We start from the raw sequence: 22,020 nt of genomic DNA on the forward strand, positions 1-22,020 counted from the left end.
GGGATCATGACCTGAGTCGAAGGCAGATGCTTAACCGACTGAGCCACCCAGGCATCCCGATCCCTTGTGTTTAAATGAAGAAAAAGAAATACATGCATTCCAGTTCTCGTGTCGAGGGCTTTCACACGTGTTGTCAAATGTCATTCTTATAATAGTATCAAAAGGGAAGTTCTTGGTGGCCCACTCTCACAGATCCAGAAACTGAGGCTGGCTGAAGTTAAGAAACTTGCCCGCGTCCAAATAGCTACTGTGGATCGGTGACGCCCAGGGCTTAGGACTCAAGCCCCTACTTTTCCCAGTTGGCTAGACCAGTGGTTCTCCAAGGTGAACTCTGCATCAGAATCATCCCGGGGGTGGGAGGGAGCTGTCAGCACACAGACAGCTGGACCCCCACCCGTCCAGAGCTGAATTTAGTAGGCATGGAGTGGGGCCTGAGAACATTGCATTTCTAGCAAGTTCCAGGTGATGCTGATCCAGGAACCAAGCTTTAAGAACTGCTGACTCACGCAAAAGAGAAGTTGTTCAGGTCACAAATGGACTGATCCTCATTAGCTGTCTGTGAAGAATAGGAAAAGCCAAAGGGAATGACTAGAAATTATTTAAAACGTGTTTTTAAAAGGAACACTACCGATCTGTGGAAAAATTAAAAAATCACATTCCCTGGGGATTCAAATATTTATAGAGCACCTATTGTGTGCTAGACCCATGAATCATAAAGCAACTGTCTTTGGTTATGGAATTCAATGGATTCTTCTGAAGTAATTAAAACGTGACGAGTGTGTACAAATGCTTCTTTATTTATTTTATTTTTTTTTTTTTAAAGATTTTATTTATTTATTTGAGACAGAATTAGAGACAGAGAGCATGAGAGGGAGGAGGGTCAGAGGGAGAAGCAGACTCCCTGCCGAGCAGAGAGCCCGATGTGGGACTCGATCCCGGGACTCCAGGATCATGACCTGAGCCGAAGGCAGTCGCTTAACCAACTGAGCCACCCAGGCACCCAACAAATGCTTCTTTAAATATGCACTGATTTTATGTGTAGGTCAAGCCTCTTGGTTGTAAGTGCCCCTGGGCCTCGGCCTTTCCTTTTTGGCATTCACGGCAGTCATTACCGATGTGTGTGATTTCCTGTCTATGTCATTCTCCCCAGCTAAACTGTGAGCTTCACACAGGCACAGACTGAATCTGTTAGGTCATCATTGGATCTCCATTGCTTGGCACAGTGCCTGGCACATAGTAAGTACTTGCTCAATAAACATCTGTTTGGTGAAAGAAAGAATGACTGAATAAAGTCTGTAATTGTTTTACAATTCTCTAGACATCATGGTTGCTTTTATATTAGGATCTAGAGGTGAAGAAACATTTTGTTTGTGTTTTAATTTGAATTGGTAATTTTTTATTCCAGGTTTTTCTAGTAGGGTCTTCTCAGGTTCTTTGAGCCTGGAATTAAAGATGATTGTTCCCAAATAAGGGTGCATCAGTGGGTTATTAATTTCCAGATGTTACAAGATTTCGGCTCTTGCCGGATCTTCTACCCACTATTTTACCTCTTTAATTCATGGGATGGAACATTAAATACTGTTTCCCCCTCTTTGCAGAGCCCTATTCTCATGTCTCATCTCTCTCTCTGCCTCACAAAGCCCCGCTGGTATTGATAGCATGGTGGTGACCTGAGAGAACTCAGGAGGAGGGTTTGGAATTAAATAATGTGCCCTAGAGGATGCATGATCCATGGCCACCAGCTGTTAGAAGGAGTGGCCATAAAGAGGAACTAACAGGTAGTGTTAGCTGCATAGGTATCCATAGGTGTCAGTTCTTCAGATAATACTGGCTCAATTTAAATCTTCTCACCACCATTTTGCAAATGAAACTGGCTCAGAGAGATGAAGCAACTGGCCGAAGTCACATTTTGACTAAGATATAAGGTTAGACAGACTGTGGGCCCCAGTCCCCAGCCCCTCCCTAGGGCACCGCAGGCAGCTGGAATCACCCCTGGGAAGGTTGCTGGAAAAGGGGGTGGTGGCCGGGTCCCACACTTTGGCCACTACACTGGTCACTGAGATTGGAGTGGGAATCCCATAGTTTTGGCCTAGGGTTTCAGTCCCAGATTTAACTCTGCCCTGGGGCAAGGAATCTTTCCAAATGAAAAAGCTGGCTGGTTTGTCCCAAACTCCCAATTTACAGTGTCTCCGGATAGTACTCCTTTGGGGCCATTTCTCTTCAGAGTGGGAAATGCAATCCTACAAAGAGGCGTCCTAAGCAGCAGAAGCTTACAATGCCTCCTCTGGTTTCTTCTGTCGCTCTCTGTGGGAAGAGGTAATGGGGCATGCTGGTTCACCAGGTCTTCCCAGAGCAGCATTTAGGGATTCTTGTGGGACCTCAAGCACATGTTTAGACTGTGCTGGGCTACAGACAGATGAGTGTAGGGGTGTGCTCAGTTTCATTTTTATTTTTATCGGGAAAGTTAGAGAATCAACATACCGTGAGGTCTCCGGCATGAGACTGCGGCTGGTTCTCAGCCTTATGCTTTTTGTTGGAGGATGCAGAAGTGAACGAGCCACTGCCATTCGATCTGCTGGAAGAAGTTAAGTCCTCGTTGGAGTATTTGTGTTTAGATGCATCCGATAGGGGTGAGATGGGTGACCGGAGCATTTTTTCATTTTTATTTATTGGTATTGCCAAGCTGAAAAAGGAAATCACAGTAATGGAATGTCACGCAGTCAGCACAGGGAGAGGTAAATGTTTTATAGACGACCCAAACCTCCCATTTAAAATCTACTGGTAGGAAGGCATTTATTGGGAATTATTATACCAGGAAACAATTTTATGGCCTTAGGACCATAACAGACAATAAGTACATTTTACTCATTGTTTCCTTACTTGTCTTATCAGGATGAATAATAATTCTGTTGTTAAATGACTAAGACTAATAAGACTTTCATTTTTCTGAGTTTTTCATCCAAGGATCTCAAAACACACAACAACTTACTGTTTTCCCAACAAGCCTAAGCAGCAAGTAATGGGAAAGTCAATCACATGATATATGAATTCTCCACCTCTAAAAGGACTTTTGATAACACCTGAGTTTGTACTAATTATTATATGGAGAATAACAGGATCACAGAATAATCTGCAAAGTGTGAGGCCAACTTTCAGTTGTTAGGTTTCTGGGCTAACCAGATATTGATCAGAATAAACACAGAATAGAAAACTGTCATTACAAGTTATATTTCTGGGGGCTCCTGGGTGGCTCAGTTGGTTAAGCCTCCAACTCTTGATTTCAGCTCAGGTCATGATCTCAGGGGTTGTGAGATTGAGCTGTGCACTGGGCTCCACACTGGGTGTGGAGGCTGCTTAAGATTCTCTCTCTCCCTCTCCTTCTGCCCCTCACCCCTTCTAAAAAAAAGTTACATTTTCTGATTTCTAGTTTCTTATTTCACCTCCATAATTAATTGTTTATGCCAGAGGAGGAAAAATGCTGTATAATTTCACTTACATGTACAATCTAAAAAACAAAACAAATGAACAAACAAAAAGAAACTGAAACAGACTCATAAATACAGAAAAAACTGGTGGTTGCTGGACAGGAGGGGGGTGGGGGGAAGAGGATTAAGGGGTACAAACTTCCAGTTATAAAATAAATAAGTTGTAAGGATAAAAAGTCAATAATACAATAATAATTTTGTATGGTGACAGATGGTGACCACACTTATCATGATGAGCATTGTATTCACAATGTACACAAATGTTGCATCACTATGTTGTATACCTGAAACTAACAAAATATTGTATGTCAACTATACTTCAATTAAAACAAAAAAGAATCACAAATGAATAAAACTATTGTCTATGCCTGACTATAAACCCCCCCCCCCCCAGTTAACCATCAGAGAAGGGAGTCACTTATATTTGAATCTTTGCAATGTATGTTATATTGATAGGCCTCTCTCCATTACTTTACCCTGAAAAAAACTGAGGGAAGATACATCAACCTGAAATAAACTCAAACATTGCTAATTTGGGATGCTCACAGAAGTCACTTGACAGAGTTAGTTAAAAAAGGGTAAATCCATTTAACAAAGACTTAGTCACTATTCCTGCAATTATTACATCTTAATTGAATGTGCTGGCTATCACTGCAAACAAGCCATTAAAGTCACTTCAAAAAGCAATTTCCTTAGTTGGTGGTCACAGTGTAGAAATTACAAACACAGGCCTCTAGAACAGATAATAAAGCCAAGGTTCTTAATGTTAAAGTAACAAGGTTCCTAGTGTTATGCAAATAGATCTGTGATAGATTTCTGGTTCAAAAAGTACTGTGCGTCTAACAACCCAGAAGTGAGAAGATGTGTTCTGGAAAACTCCCTTAGGCAAATCAAAAGTGGCTCAGGGATGATGAAGACACTGATGTTGTAGATGTGAACAGTCTGTACATAATTGTGTCTTGACATGTGAGTGAAGAAAGTCGTATTTCTAATTTTTTTTTAAAGATTTTATTTATTTATTTGACAGAGAGAGACATAGCGAGAGAGGGAACACAAGCAGGGGGGGTGGGAGAGGGAGAAGCAGGCCTCCCGAGGAGCAGGGAGCCCGATGCGGTCTCGATCCCAGGACCCTGGGATCATGACCTGAGCCGAAGGCAGAAGCTTAATGACTGAGCCACCCAGGTGCCCCAAGAAAGTCATATTTCTAAATCATATTATGTGATTTGAAATGTTCATAGAAAACCAAATTATTACATTAAAATTGTCATGGACATAGGATTATTTCTTCTTCATCATTATAAGTTTACATACTCAACTTGACCAAAAAAACTTTCTTTGGATCTCATCTTTGGGATAGGTGATCCCTTTATACACATTCCTGAGGTATTTCCTAGACCACCTTTCCTAGAAAGAACTCAAAGCACTTTTATATGCAAGGGTCATTATGTAACATAAATAAAGCTATCGGAGCTGGAGGCAAGAGCTTTTATTCTGGGGTCTGTGAACTTGGATGGGAAAAAGTTACAATTTCTCACTGAAATGGAACATTTCCAGAGTAGCGGTTTAGCAGGTGTGGCGTTAACAATGCCTGTGATTGCATCATCAGCAGGAAATCACAGATATTCTCATGTCATGTCACAGTGGTTGCAGACATCTTGAAATATTGTTTATATTTGTATTTGTCGCTACTTTGATATTATGGCAGTTACTAGGATCTGCTAGAAAGGTTTTCAGTGTATTAACAAAGCACGCTTACAACTATATCACGCATTTAGTTATTTTTTTTTTTAAGATTTTATTTATTTGACAGAGACACAGCGAGAGAGGGAACACAAGCAGGGGGAGTGGGAGAGGGAGAAGCAGGCTTCCCGCTGAGCAGGGAGCCGGATGAGGGCTCGATCCCAGGACCCTGGGATCATGACCTGAGCCGAAGGCAGACGCTTAGCGACTGAGCCACCCAGGCACCCCAGATTCTCATTTTCTATTAGAGTGTAAGCTACATAAGGGCAACAACTGTGTTAGTTTTATATGCTACTTTATCCATGTATCTACACTGTACCTGTTGTATCTGTAAATACTTGCTGAGTAAAGCTTTCCATAGAAACAGTATCTTTTAAGGTTTTTTTTAAGTTTATTTATTTTTTAAAGATTTTATTTATTTGACAGAGAGAGATACAGCGAGAGAGGGAACACAGCAGCGGGAGTGGGAGAGGGAGAAGCAGGCTTCCCGCCGAGCAGGGAGCGCGATGCAGGGCTCGATCCCAGGACCCTGGGACCATGACCTGAGCCGAAGGCAGACGCTTAACGACTGAGCCACCGGGGCGCCCCATATCACTCATTTAAATGACGTTTTGGAGCCATGTTGCTCCTATTCACATTTCCACAGTATTCTGGGATACCACCCATCAAGCACAGAGCACTGCGGGCTAGGCCAGCTTGCACGCGCACTCTCCCTCTCACTCAGACCTTCAAGAGCCCTCGCCTTCCTTCCCAAGGTGACTCTCACACTGCAGTGGGCGTGTGCTCATGTGCCCCCACTCTCCAATTGCCTCTCGGGGGTTTAGTACTGCTCTACATCTTCTCCTAGCCTTTCCGTTTACATTTTTATGTGTTGTGCTGAAACATTAATCTCCCCTTAAAAATTCTGTGTACACAGTCAGGGAGAGTGAGAGTGTCTTAGCAGAGGAAAAGTGGTTTCTGAGCTGTGGTATTTCTAAATGGAAAAAGCTTCTATGACTGATGATGAGCTCAGTCTGGGGGGCGGGGTAACCAGGTGATGGGTATTAAGGAGGGCACGTGATGTGATGAGCACTGCGTGTTATATGCAACTGATGAACTACTGAACTCTACCCACTTCTAATAAATATTGGGGACCTTGCCTTGCTAGAAAGCCGTTTGTCACAGAGGGGATTTGGTGCAACGTGGGTCCATCTGGAACCCCTTTAGAGGAGTGACTGGGTGCCGTTTAACCTTGGAGACACAGATCCTGTCTACTGCCACATTTTAGTCTATCTCCAAGAGATTCCACTCAAAGTTTATATTTTTTCATCCACGTAATAAGCTTAGTGTTCTTATGGGTTTAGTGGCTGTTAAAATAAGGGTTTGAAAATTCAGTTACTGAGTTTTCAGAGGGAAGGTGTGTCTTTGAGAGCACAGAACTGAGTATAACTAGTAACCGGTCCTTTGTTACAAAGGAGTGCTGACAGTGCCCTTGGGGTTGTGACAGAAGCACACATCCAGGCTTAATTATTAGCCTCCGGTTAAATCAAGGGAAGCAAGTCTAAAGACCCAGACCAGAGCAGTCATTAAGAGATCTGACTCTCCTCCAGTCTGGTACCTGCCTTTCGGACCCAGAGATCCTTCGGGCTCACCTCTACCTTCAATGGAACATGCATACCTGTTGATGTTCATGCTGCAGTGGTTTGCAGATAAAGTATTATTGGCAGAGCTGGTCAGTCGTGAAGAGCTCTCTTTCTCTCCCTGGGCCTTCTTGACCTCCCTGTAGTCGTCTTCGTTGTCACACTGCATGGAAATAAGCAAAAACCGATCAGTTTTGGATTTCAAGGGATCAAAATGAGCCCCCATCACAACCTTCCACAGAGCAAGGCCTCCTGCGAGACCAGCTCACTCGGCTTCTCCAGAGAGCATCCCGAGCAGGAATGTAGTTGCGGTGTTCTTCTCTCTGTTTCAGGTTCTTGGTCAGCTCCTCAACCGACAAGGATGGAATCTATCAGTTTTACTTTTGCCACTTTATTGAAAGGAAAAGCATGACACCATGATCAACATTAGAGAGGGAACATTGTGAATGATGAAAATTGGACTACCATCAACACATCTGATTTTGCTCTCCAAAGACGACCTCTACTGAATTCACACTGTACCTTCAGTGTCTCTCACTTTGGCATTCCTTGGTATCTGAATAAAGTATAACTACCATATCCTGGGCTTAATGCCTTAAGGGCAATGATAAACCTAGACCTTTCTTTTGAAATGTATGGCTTTTATGAAGTTCAAGCAAAGGTGGTTACCTCATGGTGTCTTAATTTTAGTTAACAATTACCATCCCATGACATCTTAGAATCCTTAATGTATCTTTTTATAAAATAGTATTATGCTGAGCGCAATAAGTCAATCAGAGAAAGACAATTATCATATGGTTTCACTCATCTGTGGAATATAAGAAACAGGGCAGAGGACCGTAGGAGAAGGGAGGGAAAACTGAATGGGAAGAAATCAGAGAGGGAGACAAACCATGAGAGACTCTGGACTCCAGGAAACAAACTGAAGGTTACAGAAAGGAGGGGGTGGGGGCGGGGTAACCAGGTGATGGGTATTAAGGAGGGCACGTGATGTGATGAGCACTGGGTGTTATATGCAACTGATGAATTATTGAATTCTACATCTGAAACTAATGATGTACTACTCTAAGTTGGCTAATTGAATTTCAATTAAAAAATAGTATTTCAGTGAAATTCTTGTTTCCATGATTGTGTTTAAATATTATACGTGTATTAGGGTAAAATACAAATGCACTCAACAAAGTTCCATTGTTGGCGAGAAAGCAAGAACACAGTAACAGTATATTCAGGACTTTCAGCAGTGTTTTCTAGGAGACAAGTGCTGGCTTCAAAGATAGAAAGATTTTGACCTTCTCTCTCTGGCTGGGATTGTCACACAGCCTGTCACAGAATCCCAGAGGCTCACACTGAATAGGGACCCCAAGTGACCAAACTGAAACTCTGAATCCCTAGTCTTCTTCTCTGGGGTTATAACAGGGCTAGACTCTGAGCCTTTGGCAGCCAGGTCTATGGTGTCCCAGTACCAGGGTATTAACACCCCAGATGCCCAACTGAAGATTGCTGTGAAAATGTTCTTTCACTTCTCTGTGTCTGTACTTAACGGTGATTCATTAGATTTTAGAGGAGGGCTAAGTGTCAGGCTTAGTGTAAATGAAGCTTCATAAGTTAAAAATTTTTAAAAAGGCCATAACAAAATTGCTTAAATACAGAATATTATGGAATTTATATGTATGTCTTTCTGCACATCTATTTATGTATGCTTATATAGCTATATGTATTTCCAATCTATGTTTATCAATTTCTAGCTATGTGTATTTCTTATATAACAATGTTTTTCTCTGCTTTCTTTCCATCAGTCTATCCATTTACCCATTAATCCCACAAGTAATGAGGATGGCAGGGTATCTCGAGGGAAGACGGGTAGAGAAGTAGTGAGCTAGCCCGTATTACTGAATTATGTGGTCTGAACCTGACAACACCTCTGTAAAGATGTCACCATTTCACAAATGAAGAAACTGAAGTACAGAGAAGGTAAGGTCACCTGATTAAGGTTACCCAGGAGGCTGGGGCCGACTACATAATTTGCAGGGTTCAGTGCAAAATGAAAACACTGGGCCCCTTGGTCAAAAAGCAGGAAAAGATCCTTGACATTGGTCTTGGCAATACTTTTTTGAATTTGACACCAAAACCAAAGACAACAAAAGCAAAAATAGACAAGTAGGAATATATCAAACTGAAAAGCTTCTGCACAGCAAAGAAAACCATCAACAAAATGAAAAGGCAACCTACTGAATGGGAGACGATATTTGCAAATATATATCTGATAAGGGGTTAATACCCAAAATATATAAAGAACTCCTACAACTTAATAGCAAAAGCACAACCCAATTACACAATGGGCAGAGAATCTGAACAGACGTTTAGACGCCATGCAAATGGCCAACAAATAAATATCGTTTTGTAATATATACAAAAACTGAGACTAATATAATGTTATGTCAATTATACCTCAAAAAATAAACTGAAGAAAAAAGCAGGAAAAGAGTAATGTTATAAAGTACTAAAGTAGAAAACATTTTCCTGTCTGTCAAAGTCTCTCTCTTGACCTGTCATGGTGGTGTTCAATTACCATTTCATACTGTGTTCCTTGAGGCGTGGGGATACGTGGAGGGTACAGGCAGACTGAAGGGCCTGGGGTGGCCCCGTGACTGTATGCATGCACAGGCCCAATAGTAGTTTTCCCCTGCCTGCCAGGTGTATAGGGGTGGGGAAGTCCAGTCAGGCATTTCCCCTTTCCACGGCTCACCCCCCAACCCAAGGCGAGCCTGCAACCCCTAGGAGATTGCAGTCCCCTGCCTGAGACCTCTCAGGTCCTGGATGAGGGCTGAGTGAGATGCTTATCTTGACCTGCCTGCGCCTTGGCCCCTGGAGAGCTTAGGGGAGCAGCACAGGTCCCTGGAAGGCGATGGGGACTGGGAGGCTGCACAGGGCCTGCTTCTAACCATGTTGCCAGAATTGTTTCAGTATGGGAGTGATGATGGAAACTTTTCCTGTAAGCTGTCTGGCTAACTTTGGAGTGTCAAGGGGCCAAAGGGCTGGCAGAAGCCGTGCTGTGGAAACAGGCAGGAGAGGGGACCACATGCGAGTCAGAGCTCCATGCCCCCCCCCCACCATGTTCTCTCATCCTATCACACTTCACTTAAAAACACAAATTCAGAGATAAAATGAATTTCAAGATGGCACCCTCAAGCACTGAATTCCAAGCATAGAATCCTTCTGGGCAGGGGCCCTGTGGGGAAAGTACCTCATAGTCCTCAGACCAACGTTTTATTGGGAGAGCCCAGAGCCAGACAACCCAGGTTCCTTCCTAGCTCTGCCCCTTATCCCCTGTGGGAACCTGGGGCAAGGTGCTTTAGGTTCTCTGAGCTTCAGTTTCCTCATCTGTAAAACGGGCGTGACAAAAACATTTGCCACATAAAGTTGTAAGGACTGAATGATTTAATAGATCCAAAGTGCCTAGAGTAGCATCCCTCATGGGGACATCATAGATACGTTAACTGTTGTGAATGATTTTGTCCTCAATTTGGAACCATCCATGATAGTACAATCTTTGGTTTGTCACCCCCTGGTGTTTTTTGCTGTGGCCCAAGTTGCTTTTGAAGGTAACAGTAACGGGAGGGGCTCAAACCCCTCAAAATTGGCTTTAATTTATGAGTAAGTTATTCCTGCCCTCAAAGGTCTGCAAACACGGCTGAACAGCGGGAGCTGCTTCCAGATGGGGAGCCAGCTCTCCCGACACTCAAACCACCTTTCTTACTCCATGCCTTCCTGGCGCACCCTGTTGCCCTTTTTTGGGTGCCACATCATCCGTAGCTCTGATTGCTCATGCTCGTCCTCCTCAGGGTCCTCTCCACCACAGAGTTCTCCTTGGTCAAGGCTGCAGGCTGGTGCTCTCCTCCCTGGGCCCATCCACCCAAAGCCTAGCGGCTGGCACTTCTGTTTCCTACTTCACCCCAGTGACAGCCTTACACTCGATGAGACTGTTGGCTTCTCGGGTCCATGACTGATCAATGTCACCCTGTCCCTTCCAGCAAAGAGTGAGGGGCACCCTGTGTTTAGCTTTCTACCGGCCCATCATGCAGCTTGCCTCTGCACACACTCGATAAGGATTTCCCATATGCCTGCTTCAACATGCAGTGGGACAGGCCTGAATTATCTATAATGATAAAATGGGACTATGAATGGTGCTTCCCCCATCAAGCAGTTCTAAAGATTTAACGGAGTTAATCTGTGTCAAGTACTTAGGTATGTGGCATGCAGGAAGTACTCTAGGAATGTTTGTTGAGTAACGACACACATAATAAAACTCTTGCTGCCTGTCCCCTGCAGACCAGTGGCCCCTGTGGGCTTCAACACTGCCCCACAATTTAAGGGCAAGCCCTTCCTCCCTGGCCAGGCCCTCAGCCCCAGGCCTACCTTGCGTTTCCTCTTGGATTTTGGCAAAGCCTTCTCGGCAGGAGTGTCGGATGGATGGCTTGGCTGTGTGCTCTCAGCGTCCTTGGCTGCAGGGGCATTCAAGACCCCGGGCTCCTGGGGCAGGTGTTCTGGGATTCTGGACAGGAGGGTCAGGTCAATTTTGACCCAGAGAGACCTGACCTCATCACTGTCCTTCAAGGGGGACAGAAGTTCGTTGCGGCCGAAAGGGACCAGCGTGTAGAACTGCTCCTCCAGCTCCTTGGCAATGTCGCTGGTGGTCCTGGCGTTGATGGAGCCCACAGGGGCCCTGGGGCCGCCGCCACTGCTGATGCTGCCAGCCGCCTCCTTCAGCCTTTGGTCACTCCCCGAGGAGGCCGCGGCGGCGGCCACGGCCTGCGCTTTGCACAGGGGGTACTCCTCCTGCTCCGACTCCAGGTCCGAGTCCGAGGAGGAGGAGGAAGATGACGACTCCGTCTCTATGAACTCCTTGGATTTGGGGACGATCCTGCTAAGCCCGCGCGTGCGGCGCTTCTCGCAGGTCACCGAGGCACGCAGCTCCTTGCGGTGGCTCGTTCTGCTGTTGCCGCAGGGCCTGGTTTTGGTGGGCTCCGGAGGGATGGCCGCGCTCGCCCCCAGCGCGTCGGCGGCGGCGGGCTCCTCGGGCCGGTGGCAGTTGGCGCCGTCGCCGGCGGAGGTCCTCTCGGTGCGCCTGGTGGGCTTCTTGGCCGCAGACCTCCGGGCGGGCGCGGGTGCGCTCTCGGCGGGCGCACCCGGCACGGCGGGCGGCTGGGCAGCGGTGGTCACGGCCACGGCCAGGGCCGCGGGCGGGGACTTCTGCTTCGCTCCTTTACTCCCCGGGGCCTTGTTGGCTGTCCGTGGCCTCTGCTCCTCCTTGCAGGCGCTCTTGATGTCCTTCTCTCTCAGGCTGGTCTGGCAAACGTCGGCAAGTTTCCCACAGTCCTGCACTTCCTCTTTCGCTGGAGTGTAGTACTGATTGCTCTCTGGCCCGTGGCTTTCATTTTGGATCAGAATAGGCGGCTTGTGGGGATTAACTTTGTTTAGCCATTTATCCAGCTGCCACTTGTTGGAGGACGCTGGTTCAGCCTAAAATAAGAAAACCGGCAACAAACAAAACATCTTTTATTAGACTCACTTAAAAGAGGCTTGGCTGTTTTTAATCTTCGCTTACTACCCTAGGTGTATGAACGGGAAACCAATGGGCTGCAAGCAAAAGGAAAATGGAAGCAGTAGGTGTGTGTAGCCACAGCTGGCCTGACACACGGGAGGCAGGGCTGGTGTCCCTTTTCTGTCCCAAGGCACTTATATGTCAGCGTAGTAGTATGAAGCCTATTTGGCAAAAAGAAGGGGATAACCCTGTGCTTCATTAGAACCCTGTGCTTCATTATTTCCAGCACTTCTGTTATACAATGTATATTTTTAAATAATTATTCATATGTACATAAACTTGAGATTCCAGGAAAGTTAACTGGGGAATAGTATGAAGACCCTGAGTGTTAAAGCACTCATTTTTTTTTGTAAGACTGAAAAATTTAGAGCAAATTAAAAGAGAGGACTAAGTGGAACCTATAATCCCAAGCAACTAACATATAATTTACGTGGTGAAGGCAAGTAGGGTATAGTAATTTAAAAGTAGAAGCAATAACTATGGGGGGATGGCTTGTTTAGTGGCTGAGAACTCCTATTTCAAAGGGAGCTCTGTGGGCCCTGTATTCTTTCGTAGCTGGGCCCTGTGGGCCCTGTACTCTTTCGTAGCTGGACTTGGTTAGTCCATCCTCAACCTGCTTCCATTCCACTTTGCTGGAAATATTTCAGAAACGGAAATGATGATGGAAACTTTTCCTGCACGCGGTTTTGTTAACTTAGAGCAAATCATGGATACTGTAGGTTTTACACTCTGCCCCATGGATTGGTTCCAGGGAGTCAGGGAATGCCCTGAATCAGAGTGCTGTGTAGATGCATTTTTCTAAGAGAGAGGTCCACAGTTTTCATTCAAGTCTCTAGGGATCTATGGCTCATAAAAAGGTTAAGAATTGATGATTTTACAGAGAGTAAATGCTGTTGATTTCTAATACAAGTCCATTTTTCCAGCATCTATAATTATTAATAGAAAAGAAGTGTATTGGTAAGTGTAAAGCTTTAGACAGAGTGTTTTCTATTTGTGACCATACGTGACATGGGGAAAATATTTTGGCTATTTCAAGTGATATAGTTTTCCTTCCCTGTGGCCTCCCACCCTCTGAATTTCTGGCATCCATTGCTTCACGAGACTAGTTTCCAGCTTAGAATAAAGAAGACATTGCTTACCTTTGCATTTAAACTGGATTGGTTAAAGTCCAGAGCAAGGCATGCTCCCTTGTAGGAGAAAACCGTTTTTTTTTTTTTTTTTTTAAACATAATAATTTCCTAAAGCTTGCTTTTATGTGTCAAAATTTGTTTTTCAACAGTGAGGTCCAGATTAAGAGCAGAACTTGGGGCATAAGCCCATGCAGCAAGGATCTGAGCGGAGTGGAACAGGCAGTGTCTTGGCCCCGGCTGGGGCTGGACATAGCTTCGGACATGTGAAGCCTCTGCTGGGCCAGAGGGCCCTGGGGCCAAGATGAAGAGGACACAGAGTGTGGGCACCAGGCCCTAGAGCTGTGGCAGGGACCATGGACAGCCTGCTGCTTCCCCCAAAAGAGATGAGGCCAACTGTACTTCAGGGAACACCAGCACAAGGTGTTGAGTGACTGGGAAGGACAAGCGACATTTCAGTGGAGGCCAGCATGAGGATCTGGGGCCCTTCTCCCAGGGCAGGGAGGATGGAGAGGCTTCACCCTGGGACGTAGGTAGGTATGGGAAGGGAAACCCTCATGGTCCCTGACGGGGAGGCCGGCCTTCGACTTGACTTTTCTATGTTTTCATGTACCACAAGGACCAGGGCAAGATGCAAGAGAATAAAAGGTTATAATTTTGCACCTCTAAGTTGCTCTATATAAATTCTGACCTCACTTTATTTTGGCCTCTCCAGAGAAAGGGAACACAGGAACCCTAAGAGCACACCCAGTCCATACTGCAATGGGAGATGCATGCAATAGAGAAAGCAGGACAGCAGGACACAGAACAGCTCTGTTGCCAAGGGGTAGGTCTCACCTTCCCTGGGATTAGCAGAGTGTAGCCGAAAGCGAATTTGGTGGCAAACAATTTATGGCTTCTGATAGTGTCTCTTCCCGACCCCACCTGCCTCCCTACGTGACCACTGGCACGTCGGTGACTTGCGTGCCTCTGCTGCCCTAGTGAAATGGGATAGTGAATATGAATGGATGCTGAAGGGGCCTCTTGCAAAAAGGGGACACATCTGGGGAGAGGGTGCAGAGCAGACACTCACACTGGCCCTACCTCCATGTTTAACACTAGCTCACCCTCACCCCCACCACCGTGGGCCTTCCACAGCTCACGTCTTGGGTGAGAGAACACAGACAACTGCACTAAAACCCCCCTATGGGAGCACTGACAGTGAGGGGGAGAATTTAATACATTTAGTATAGGCCCATTACCTGATATGCTTTAGGGTCATTTTTTTCTGCACTCCACAGCTGAAAAAAATCAGTCCAAAGTACCATTTTCAACACATCACTAAATCACACTGCCTTTCTTAAGGATCTACAATGACCTCCTCTTGCCTCTCAAAAGAAATCCAAATGCCTCGGGCTGGTTTTCAAGGGCATCTTTCATCTTACAGTCATCTTTCATGGCTGAACACCTACAGTGTGCCTCCCTCTTTACAGATATCATCTAATTTAATGTCCATATCATCTGTATGGACAGATAAGAAATATTATCATTCCCAGTTTGTAGATGAGGCTCAGAGAGGTTCAGTGACATGTTTAAAGCTGCAGAGCTACCAGGCACTACCAAGGCTAAACCCATATCTAAGTCCATATCTAAGTTTAAAGACCAGAGTCTCATAGCATAATGCTTAAATTTGTTGAATCACTATGTCCTACACTGAAACTAATGTAACATTGTGTGTCATCTCCACTCAAAAATAATTAAAAAAAAAAAATCAGATTCTCTCCCCTGCTGCTTTGCCTAATCTCCCATTACTTACTGGCATAGCCTCATGAAAGGGGGACCTCATTCCTTTGAGAAATGTTGGTCTTCAACCTAAAATGACAGAATTAGGTCTAATTTTGGAGAACACTAACTCTCCAAACAATACCTGTTGGCCTCTATTATCCTCAACTGAATAGTCTTTTTTTTTTTTTTTTTTAACTGAATAGTCTTGTGATACTTATATTCATTTCACATGTATACATCTTGGGTCTTCAACAAAGCCAAACATTTCTTTCCAGGGGGGCAGGACTCTTTCTCTGTATGACTTGCAGTGTCTGTAATAGGGTAGGGAGGCCAATTGCTGTGACTTTGCTCCTTGTAAGATCACCTTACAACAGGGTTTTGCTCAAATTGTATCATTTATTCCTCAGAACAGCTTCACAGGTTAGGCAGGACAGGACTGTCTGTCATTTTGGGACATTTTGGGGCGGAGGAGGGAAAGCTCAGGGCTTGGGACTGTCATCCACCGGCATGCTGCTTGCTGGCTGTGGTCGACTTCCTGAGGATTTCTGCCCAGTGTTGTCTGTTTGCTTGCTGGCTGCTTTGTATTTTCAGCCATGACTCTCCTCCCTGATTAATCTTCCCTTCCCTCTGATTCATGCACAAGTTCTCCATCGTGGACTTGAGTCCCTGCTTCATCCACATCCTTCACAGCACCCACTGCCATGTACCCCACAGATGCCTAATTAAGGAGAAGCCTTTTCTTTTCTTTTTTTTTTTTTTTTAAAGATTTTATTTATTTATTTGAGAGAAAGAGAATGAGAGAGAGCACATGAGAGGGGGGAGGGTCAGAGGGAGAAGCAGACTCCCCGCTGAGCAGGGAGCCTGATGCGGGACTCGATCCAGGGACTCCAGGATCCTGACCTGAGCCGAAGGCAGTCGCTTAACCAACTGAGCCACCCAGGCGCCCAAGGAGAAGCCTTTTCAATCAATGAGTGACTTGCATCACATTTCTGCTCATTTTCAAGAATGGTCTAGGGCCCCATTTTCCAAAATGAGTGTTTGGCTCATATATTCCATGAAGAAAGTTTCCATGGTCAGGTAAGTTTGGGAAATGCCGCATTGGAAAACAGTTTACATGAGCAATAGTAAGGGCTGGGTGATGCCTTAAGGAGATGGATTAACCTGACTTCATCCTGACACTCCTCAAGATCATGAGACCAGGCTCTCTCTGTCCCACACAGCATCTAATACTTGAGGAATGCTGCTCTAGGGAGCTCCGTGTGCTTGTGTATGTGTGCTAGCTGAGGGGGAAGGTTCTCCCCCCGAATGCTCTGGCAGGAAAGGATGCACCACGCCAGGAAAGAAGACAAAACTCCAGTGAAGAAAACTACGCTGAGAACAAGTAAGCAAATATCAGGCTGTAGAGAGGGGATCTGTATTGATGGAAAGAGTTTACAGTGGCTCTTCCATGCTAGCTGCAGATAGGACATTACCTATGGCGATTCATGTAAAATGCAGTGGGTTTCACAGCCATGAAGAACAGTTCAGATGAAACTCAGCTGGGCCCAGTGGGTTTCCAGTGCTGGCACGCCGAAGGGGAGCATGCAGGTGCCTTGGAACATCATGAGCGCCTCCTTCTACTCCCGCAGCAGGATGGTACCAGGAGGGGAGTGAGGGCCAGGAGCATTTTGCTGCAAAGCAGCAGCGTGAGCTGTCTGGGCAGTGGAACGGGAGGTGTGTGTATACACAGAGTCCGACTGTCTCGTGGGGGTCAGGAAAGCGAGTCTCACCACTGTCCTTAAGGTGACCCGGGCTGGCTCAGTCCCGGTAGAAGAGAGGCGCTGGGGAGGGTCAGCCATATAATGCTGCTTCCTGTCTTCGTGATTTTCGTTCCGCAAACTCATTTTACTTCTCCAGGGTGAATGTATTAATGTTGGGAAAATGTTAAAAGTAACCTGATCCATTCCATTCCAGTGGAAGGAAGTACCATGCAGCATGGCTAATACATCGCTTGTCACTTCTGCATTCCCTCCGCTTAGAGAAGCAAGAATCGAAAACTCTGTGGCTTCAGGCAACTTAAACTTTTCAAGCCACTTTACTAGACTTGCATTCCCTCTCCTTGGCCTCTGAGAGCGGCTGGAAGCTCGCTCGACAAGAGCTTCCTTTCCTCCACCAAGGAGTTCCAGTCTTTGTAATTATCCCAATGACATTTAGAAAGAATATGCTTCAAGCACTTTTCAACTGTACTTCTCTGGGACTAGGTTAGCCAGTAGCTCCAGGATTTACATTTCAGCATGAAAATAAGACTCAGCATTCTTGAATTTAACCTTCAAAGTCACAAAGAGACTGGAGGAGGGGAAGGGTTATTCACGGACACCTAATACTTTCTATGCATCTCCACTGGCTCTTGCGATGTCTCTGGTACCCAGTTCTTATAATTAAATATTCTGGAGTTTCTCAACAAATTATAGCATACAGCTGGCTTCGATGAATTCTGTTTAACACCTATATATATATTTTTTTGTCCCAAATTCTTCCTATTAGAATGTCAGTTCTCTGAAGACGGGGACCTTTTCTGTCAGGTAACTGCCGTCTTCCAAGGCCAAGCAGCAAGTCCGTGGCAGATGCTCGGTAAATATTTGTTGAATGAACACTAAATGAGCGAATGAATGAAATTATGAAGAAGGAATAATAATTCAGTTTCTTGGAAAGTCAGGGTTGTATCAACTTACAGGTTAATGTTGCTAAGCGCCTTCCCCTTATATTGGTAGACAGAGATAGAAACAGAGAGAGGGGTTGGGGGGAGGAGGTGAGCATCATGGAAAGGAGAAGAGAGATGGAGAGATGGCTGGTTTTGGGATGAATGGAGAGCTCCCAGTACAGAGCAGAAAGGTGCTGAAGAAGGAATGAACACTGTGGAGGAAATTCTCAGTGCTTTCTGCAAAAGGCCTCAGCCTCCCGGGAGGAGACCGGAAGGGGAAAAACCTGAGGGAATTTAAGAGCCGGGTCTACGAACTGCAGATAAAAACACAATTGCTTTCGGGTGTGATGAGGTCCTGAGGCACAAGTATCAAGCTGGAAACGTGACTGTGTAGGCCCTTACTGGTGCTCTGCTCCCCTCTCACCTCCACGGTTTGCAAAAGCGGCTTCGGTTTTATTTCAGAACCTATTTAGAAATTTTGGCCCCAAAGTGGTACAGTGGGCCATAGGCCAAAAATGTCATCCATGGTAATGTCAAATGTTTATATACCCAAGAAGAAACCGTATTTTATGCCCTCTTTAGCAATCAAAGTCTACCCTTACAGATCCAGGGACTTGAGAAGTTTGCTTTCAACCCTCTCCCAAGAATCTCCATGCACTGAATTACTATTTAATTTCCCCCTTTCCCCTTTAAAGTAGAAATAGCAATGGTTTTTATTGGTACCTTATAATGCTTTTTATATGGGGCGCCTAAATCTTCCACATAGATACCCATCATAGCTATAAAAGGTTTCATTATTAATTGTAGGTTGATGCTAATTTTTCTTTTTCTATTTTCACAAAGAAAACACAGTTAAAAAGATTTTATTAATATTTATAGCCCTTGTTCTTCTAATCTGTGACAAACTGCAAAAAGGTAGGATTCTAACCATGTGTAATCCATAAAACTCCTTTCTCCCTGATTTATGGGTGGCCGCACTTCCCAGGCGCTGAACTGCCCTGTCTAGTTATTGCCTCCGGTTAACCCTTAGGGAGACCCGACCCAGAGGTTCTTTCCAGGCAGTGATGTGTACAGCATACTTGGAAAATTCTGGAAGTTAACACAGAGATTTCTGTACTTCAAAGGGAGCTCTGTTAGGAGAAGCGCGAGGAGGGGGCAGAGTGGGGAAAATGATGAGCCCAAACAAACCCTGGCAGGCTGCCAGGCGGTGGTGGCCTGCAGGCCAGTCCTGCTGTCCGAGCGCAGGGGGGAGGGGACAGGTGTGAGAGCCGGCGACTGCAGGGATTTACTGTGCCCACGCTTGAGTGAGAAGCGCGGCTGGGAGGGAGGGGCTCTTACCTCGGGGCTGGAGTAGTGGGGAGGCTTGCTGCCCTCACTCTCGCTTGAGCTGCTCTCGGTCTCGGAGTCGGAGCCAGAGCTGCTTTCCGAGTCACTGGACGAGCTGCTGCCGCTTCCGCTGCTGCTGCTACCGCTGCCCTTGCTGGAAGGCACGGAGGCTCTGCAGCTGGCCTGCTGGACCGCGGCGCTGCCAGTCCACCAGGCCCCCGGGAACAAGAGGGAAGGAAAGCCAAGTGAGCAAACACAAAACACCCCCGAGCAAGCTGTCATTCGACCCGGAGGAGACAAGGAGCCCGCCACCGGGGGCTGCCCGGCTCTCAACCATCACCTGGAACCTGAAGAGCAATCATCGGGTCAAAGGCATCCTGATGGTTAAAAAAAAAAAACAACAAAAAGCCATTATGTACGTAAATAAAATTGGGAACGAAAGTTGGTGCCCCTTGGTAGTCGGGCACTCATGACTTGGTGGGCATTTTAGAAGGGAGGGTGGTGTCATTTCAGAATGACTGTTTCTGGGAACGACTTTGCAAATGCACCCCCTAATCTGATCAGCACCAGAAGGCAAGGAAATAAATCCAAAATGCTTGAAATATTTTGTGAAGACTGAAAATGTCTGTTTGCTTTATTTTAGGAAGTGGGCTGTGAGGAAGGGCACAGCATTCTGCTCCGTGCTTTCATGGCCTGCTGGAAGGTTCTGGAGCCTGTGGGATCATCAAAGTTACAGCCCTGCTTCCTACCTCTTCCTGCCCATGGAGTTGAGTGGCTGGAGTGTTTGCAGGAGCTGGCTTGTTGTATAAACAGTAATTTTCCCTTGAGCTCTTTAGTAAAGAACTGAAGATCTATCCTTTCCACATTTTTATATATTCCAGACTTTAAAATTTAACCCCCGTGCAGCGGCTTATAGTAACAGTGTTTCAAATGTTCAAATGTTTCACATGGTCAGATGCCTGATGTTCATATCCATGCTGAAATTTGCCAGAAGTCATTATATACTCAGAGACAACAGGAAAAATTGACTTTCTAATGGTAATTAATTAACCACAAAAATTCAGATGGAATCCACCAACCCAAAGAGTGTTCGAGCCAAAAAGAAAGTTTCGGTACTCACATAATACTCAACATCTTCAGTCTTTTATTAACTGCATTGCAACACGCATGAATCTGTTCTTTTGAGGTCAAATTCTGAACCCAGAAAACGCAGTGATCATTTTTTAATGCTGAGTCAGCAAATATCTGCTTGCCACTTGGAACCGTGACTACTGCTTCATCAGGACTGGACATGAGTGAAGGCCAGGGGCGAGGGGAGTCTGTCAGGGTTTATGGCCTTAAGTGCAAAGCAGCCTGGACAAGGTGAACAACCCTTTCACCTACCCCTTAAATCTCTGACAAGTGTTTTGCCTAAGGACAGATTCTCATAAATCCTCAGTGTGGGGATAGGTAGGGCGGTTAATATTCATTGGAGCCTTGCTTCTCTTAGAAGAATCACAAGACAAGAAACTATCTTGCAGGATATATATCTGAAATTGGAAGCATCATTTTGAACTACAGGGTTACAGAAAAATGGAGCTGGAGCATAGCCTTCCCTGGTGGTTCTCCTCTCTTCCACTAATGTCATGGTCCATACCTACTGTCTGACGAAATTCTTCAACGTCAGACAACATCAGCACATTTATGCCTTGCCTGAGCTGTAGTGATTTCTTTACCAGACTACCGTTTGTGTCTGGTGTTGAGTGAGGAATCCTGGATCTTTAGAGGCAGGGAAGGGAAAGTTAACCATCTAAGGGCTGTAATATTTCTTTCTTCCTTTATGAACTAAAATCCGTTTCTCCTGTTGGCTGAGTAGAGATGGCTACTATCAATGGAGTCATAAAAAAAAAAAGACTATTAGATTCTGACCAAACATCTGAGATCCATAAGAGTTTGGCAGTTTTCAGTTTTGGGGAAAACACTGGGGGTAAAGACTCCAAACAACCAAACAATACCCACCCCCCAAATAATCCCCAAACCCTAAACCCCCAAAAAGCAAAGCAATGCATGGTGGAGGAAACAGATATGTCTCCCTGCCATATTCTGGAATGACATTTGCTGAAGATGGGAAAATGATGATAAAGAGTATTTTGATGGATTTTATATGATGGTCAAAGGCTTTGATCACTGAGCAGTACATTCTACTTGCTTTAATTCAAACAACAAAGGACATGTGATGCTGGTGCCGTGTGTACCTGGGCATTATGTGTGCAGCAGAAACAGCAGTGTGTGTGCAGTTCCCTGGGGCTTGCACCACAAAGTGATTGACTGTCTTTTGAAAAGTGGCACTTTAATTTCTGAGAAAATGTCCATTAAACAGTTACCATGCTGCCTTCCTTTTATGACTGCTGTCTTCTAGTAATCAGACATACTAGCCCAAGGAGAGAAAATCTTTGATCTGAATTAGATTGGCAGAAAAGCCTTATACTTCTACGTTTTCCTTCCTTAAATTAGGAAATTCACTTAAAATGACAATTTTACTGGCATGACTATTATCTGTTTTTAAAACAGTTGAGAGAGCCAAGAATTTTAGGTTTTTCTTCGTGTTTTGGTTGTAAGGGCCGCGAGGCTTACCACGCTTCTGGGGGCAGGGTTGAATATATTTGTGTTTCAATGGTCTGCGTAGAGAATATGTCAC

The 22,020-nt window shown here is 45.3% G+C and overlaps 1 protein-coding gene across 1 annotated transcript in view; it reads right to left on the reverse strand.

Moving 5' to 3' along the window:
• AFF3 (ALF transcription elongation factor 3) overlaps positions 1 to 22,020 on the reverse strand; it is a 520,154-nt gene that overhangs the window by 27,001 nt on the left and 471,133 nt on the right. Inside the window, exons 11-14 of the mRNA XM_064572610.1 lie at positions 19,356 to 19,542; positions 11,261 to 12,364; positions 6,883 to 7,007; positions 2,482 to 2,683 (exon numbers count right to left, since the gene is read on the reverse strand). Coding sequence (XP_064428680.1) covers positions 2,482 to 2,683; positions 6,883 to 7,007; positions 11,261 to 12,364; positions 19,356 to 19,542 — 1,618 coding nt within the window. The remainder of the gene's footprint in view (positions 1 to 2,481; positions 2,684 to 6,882; positions 7,008 to 11,260; positions 12,365 to 19,355; positions 19,543 to 22,020) is intronic.

This window comes from Mirounga angustirostris, unplaced genomic scaffold (assembly GCF_029215605.1).
Source record: "Mirounga angustirostris isolate CCGP_5_RB_7025 unplaced genomic scaffold, mMirAng1.0.hap1 SCAF_10, whole genome shotgun sequence".
NCBI classification, from domain to species: domain Eukaryota; kingdom Metazoa; phylum Chordata; class Mammalia; order Carnivora; family Phocidae; genus Mirounga; species Mirounga angustirostris.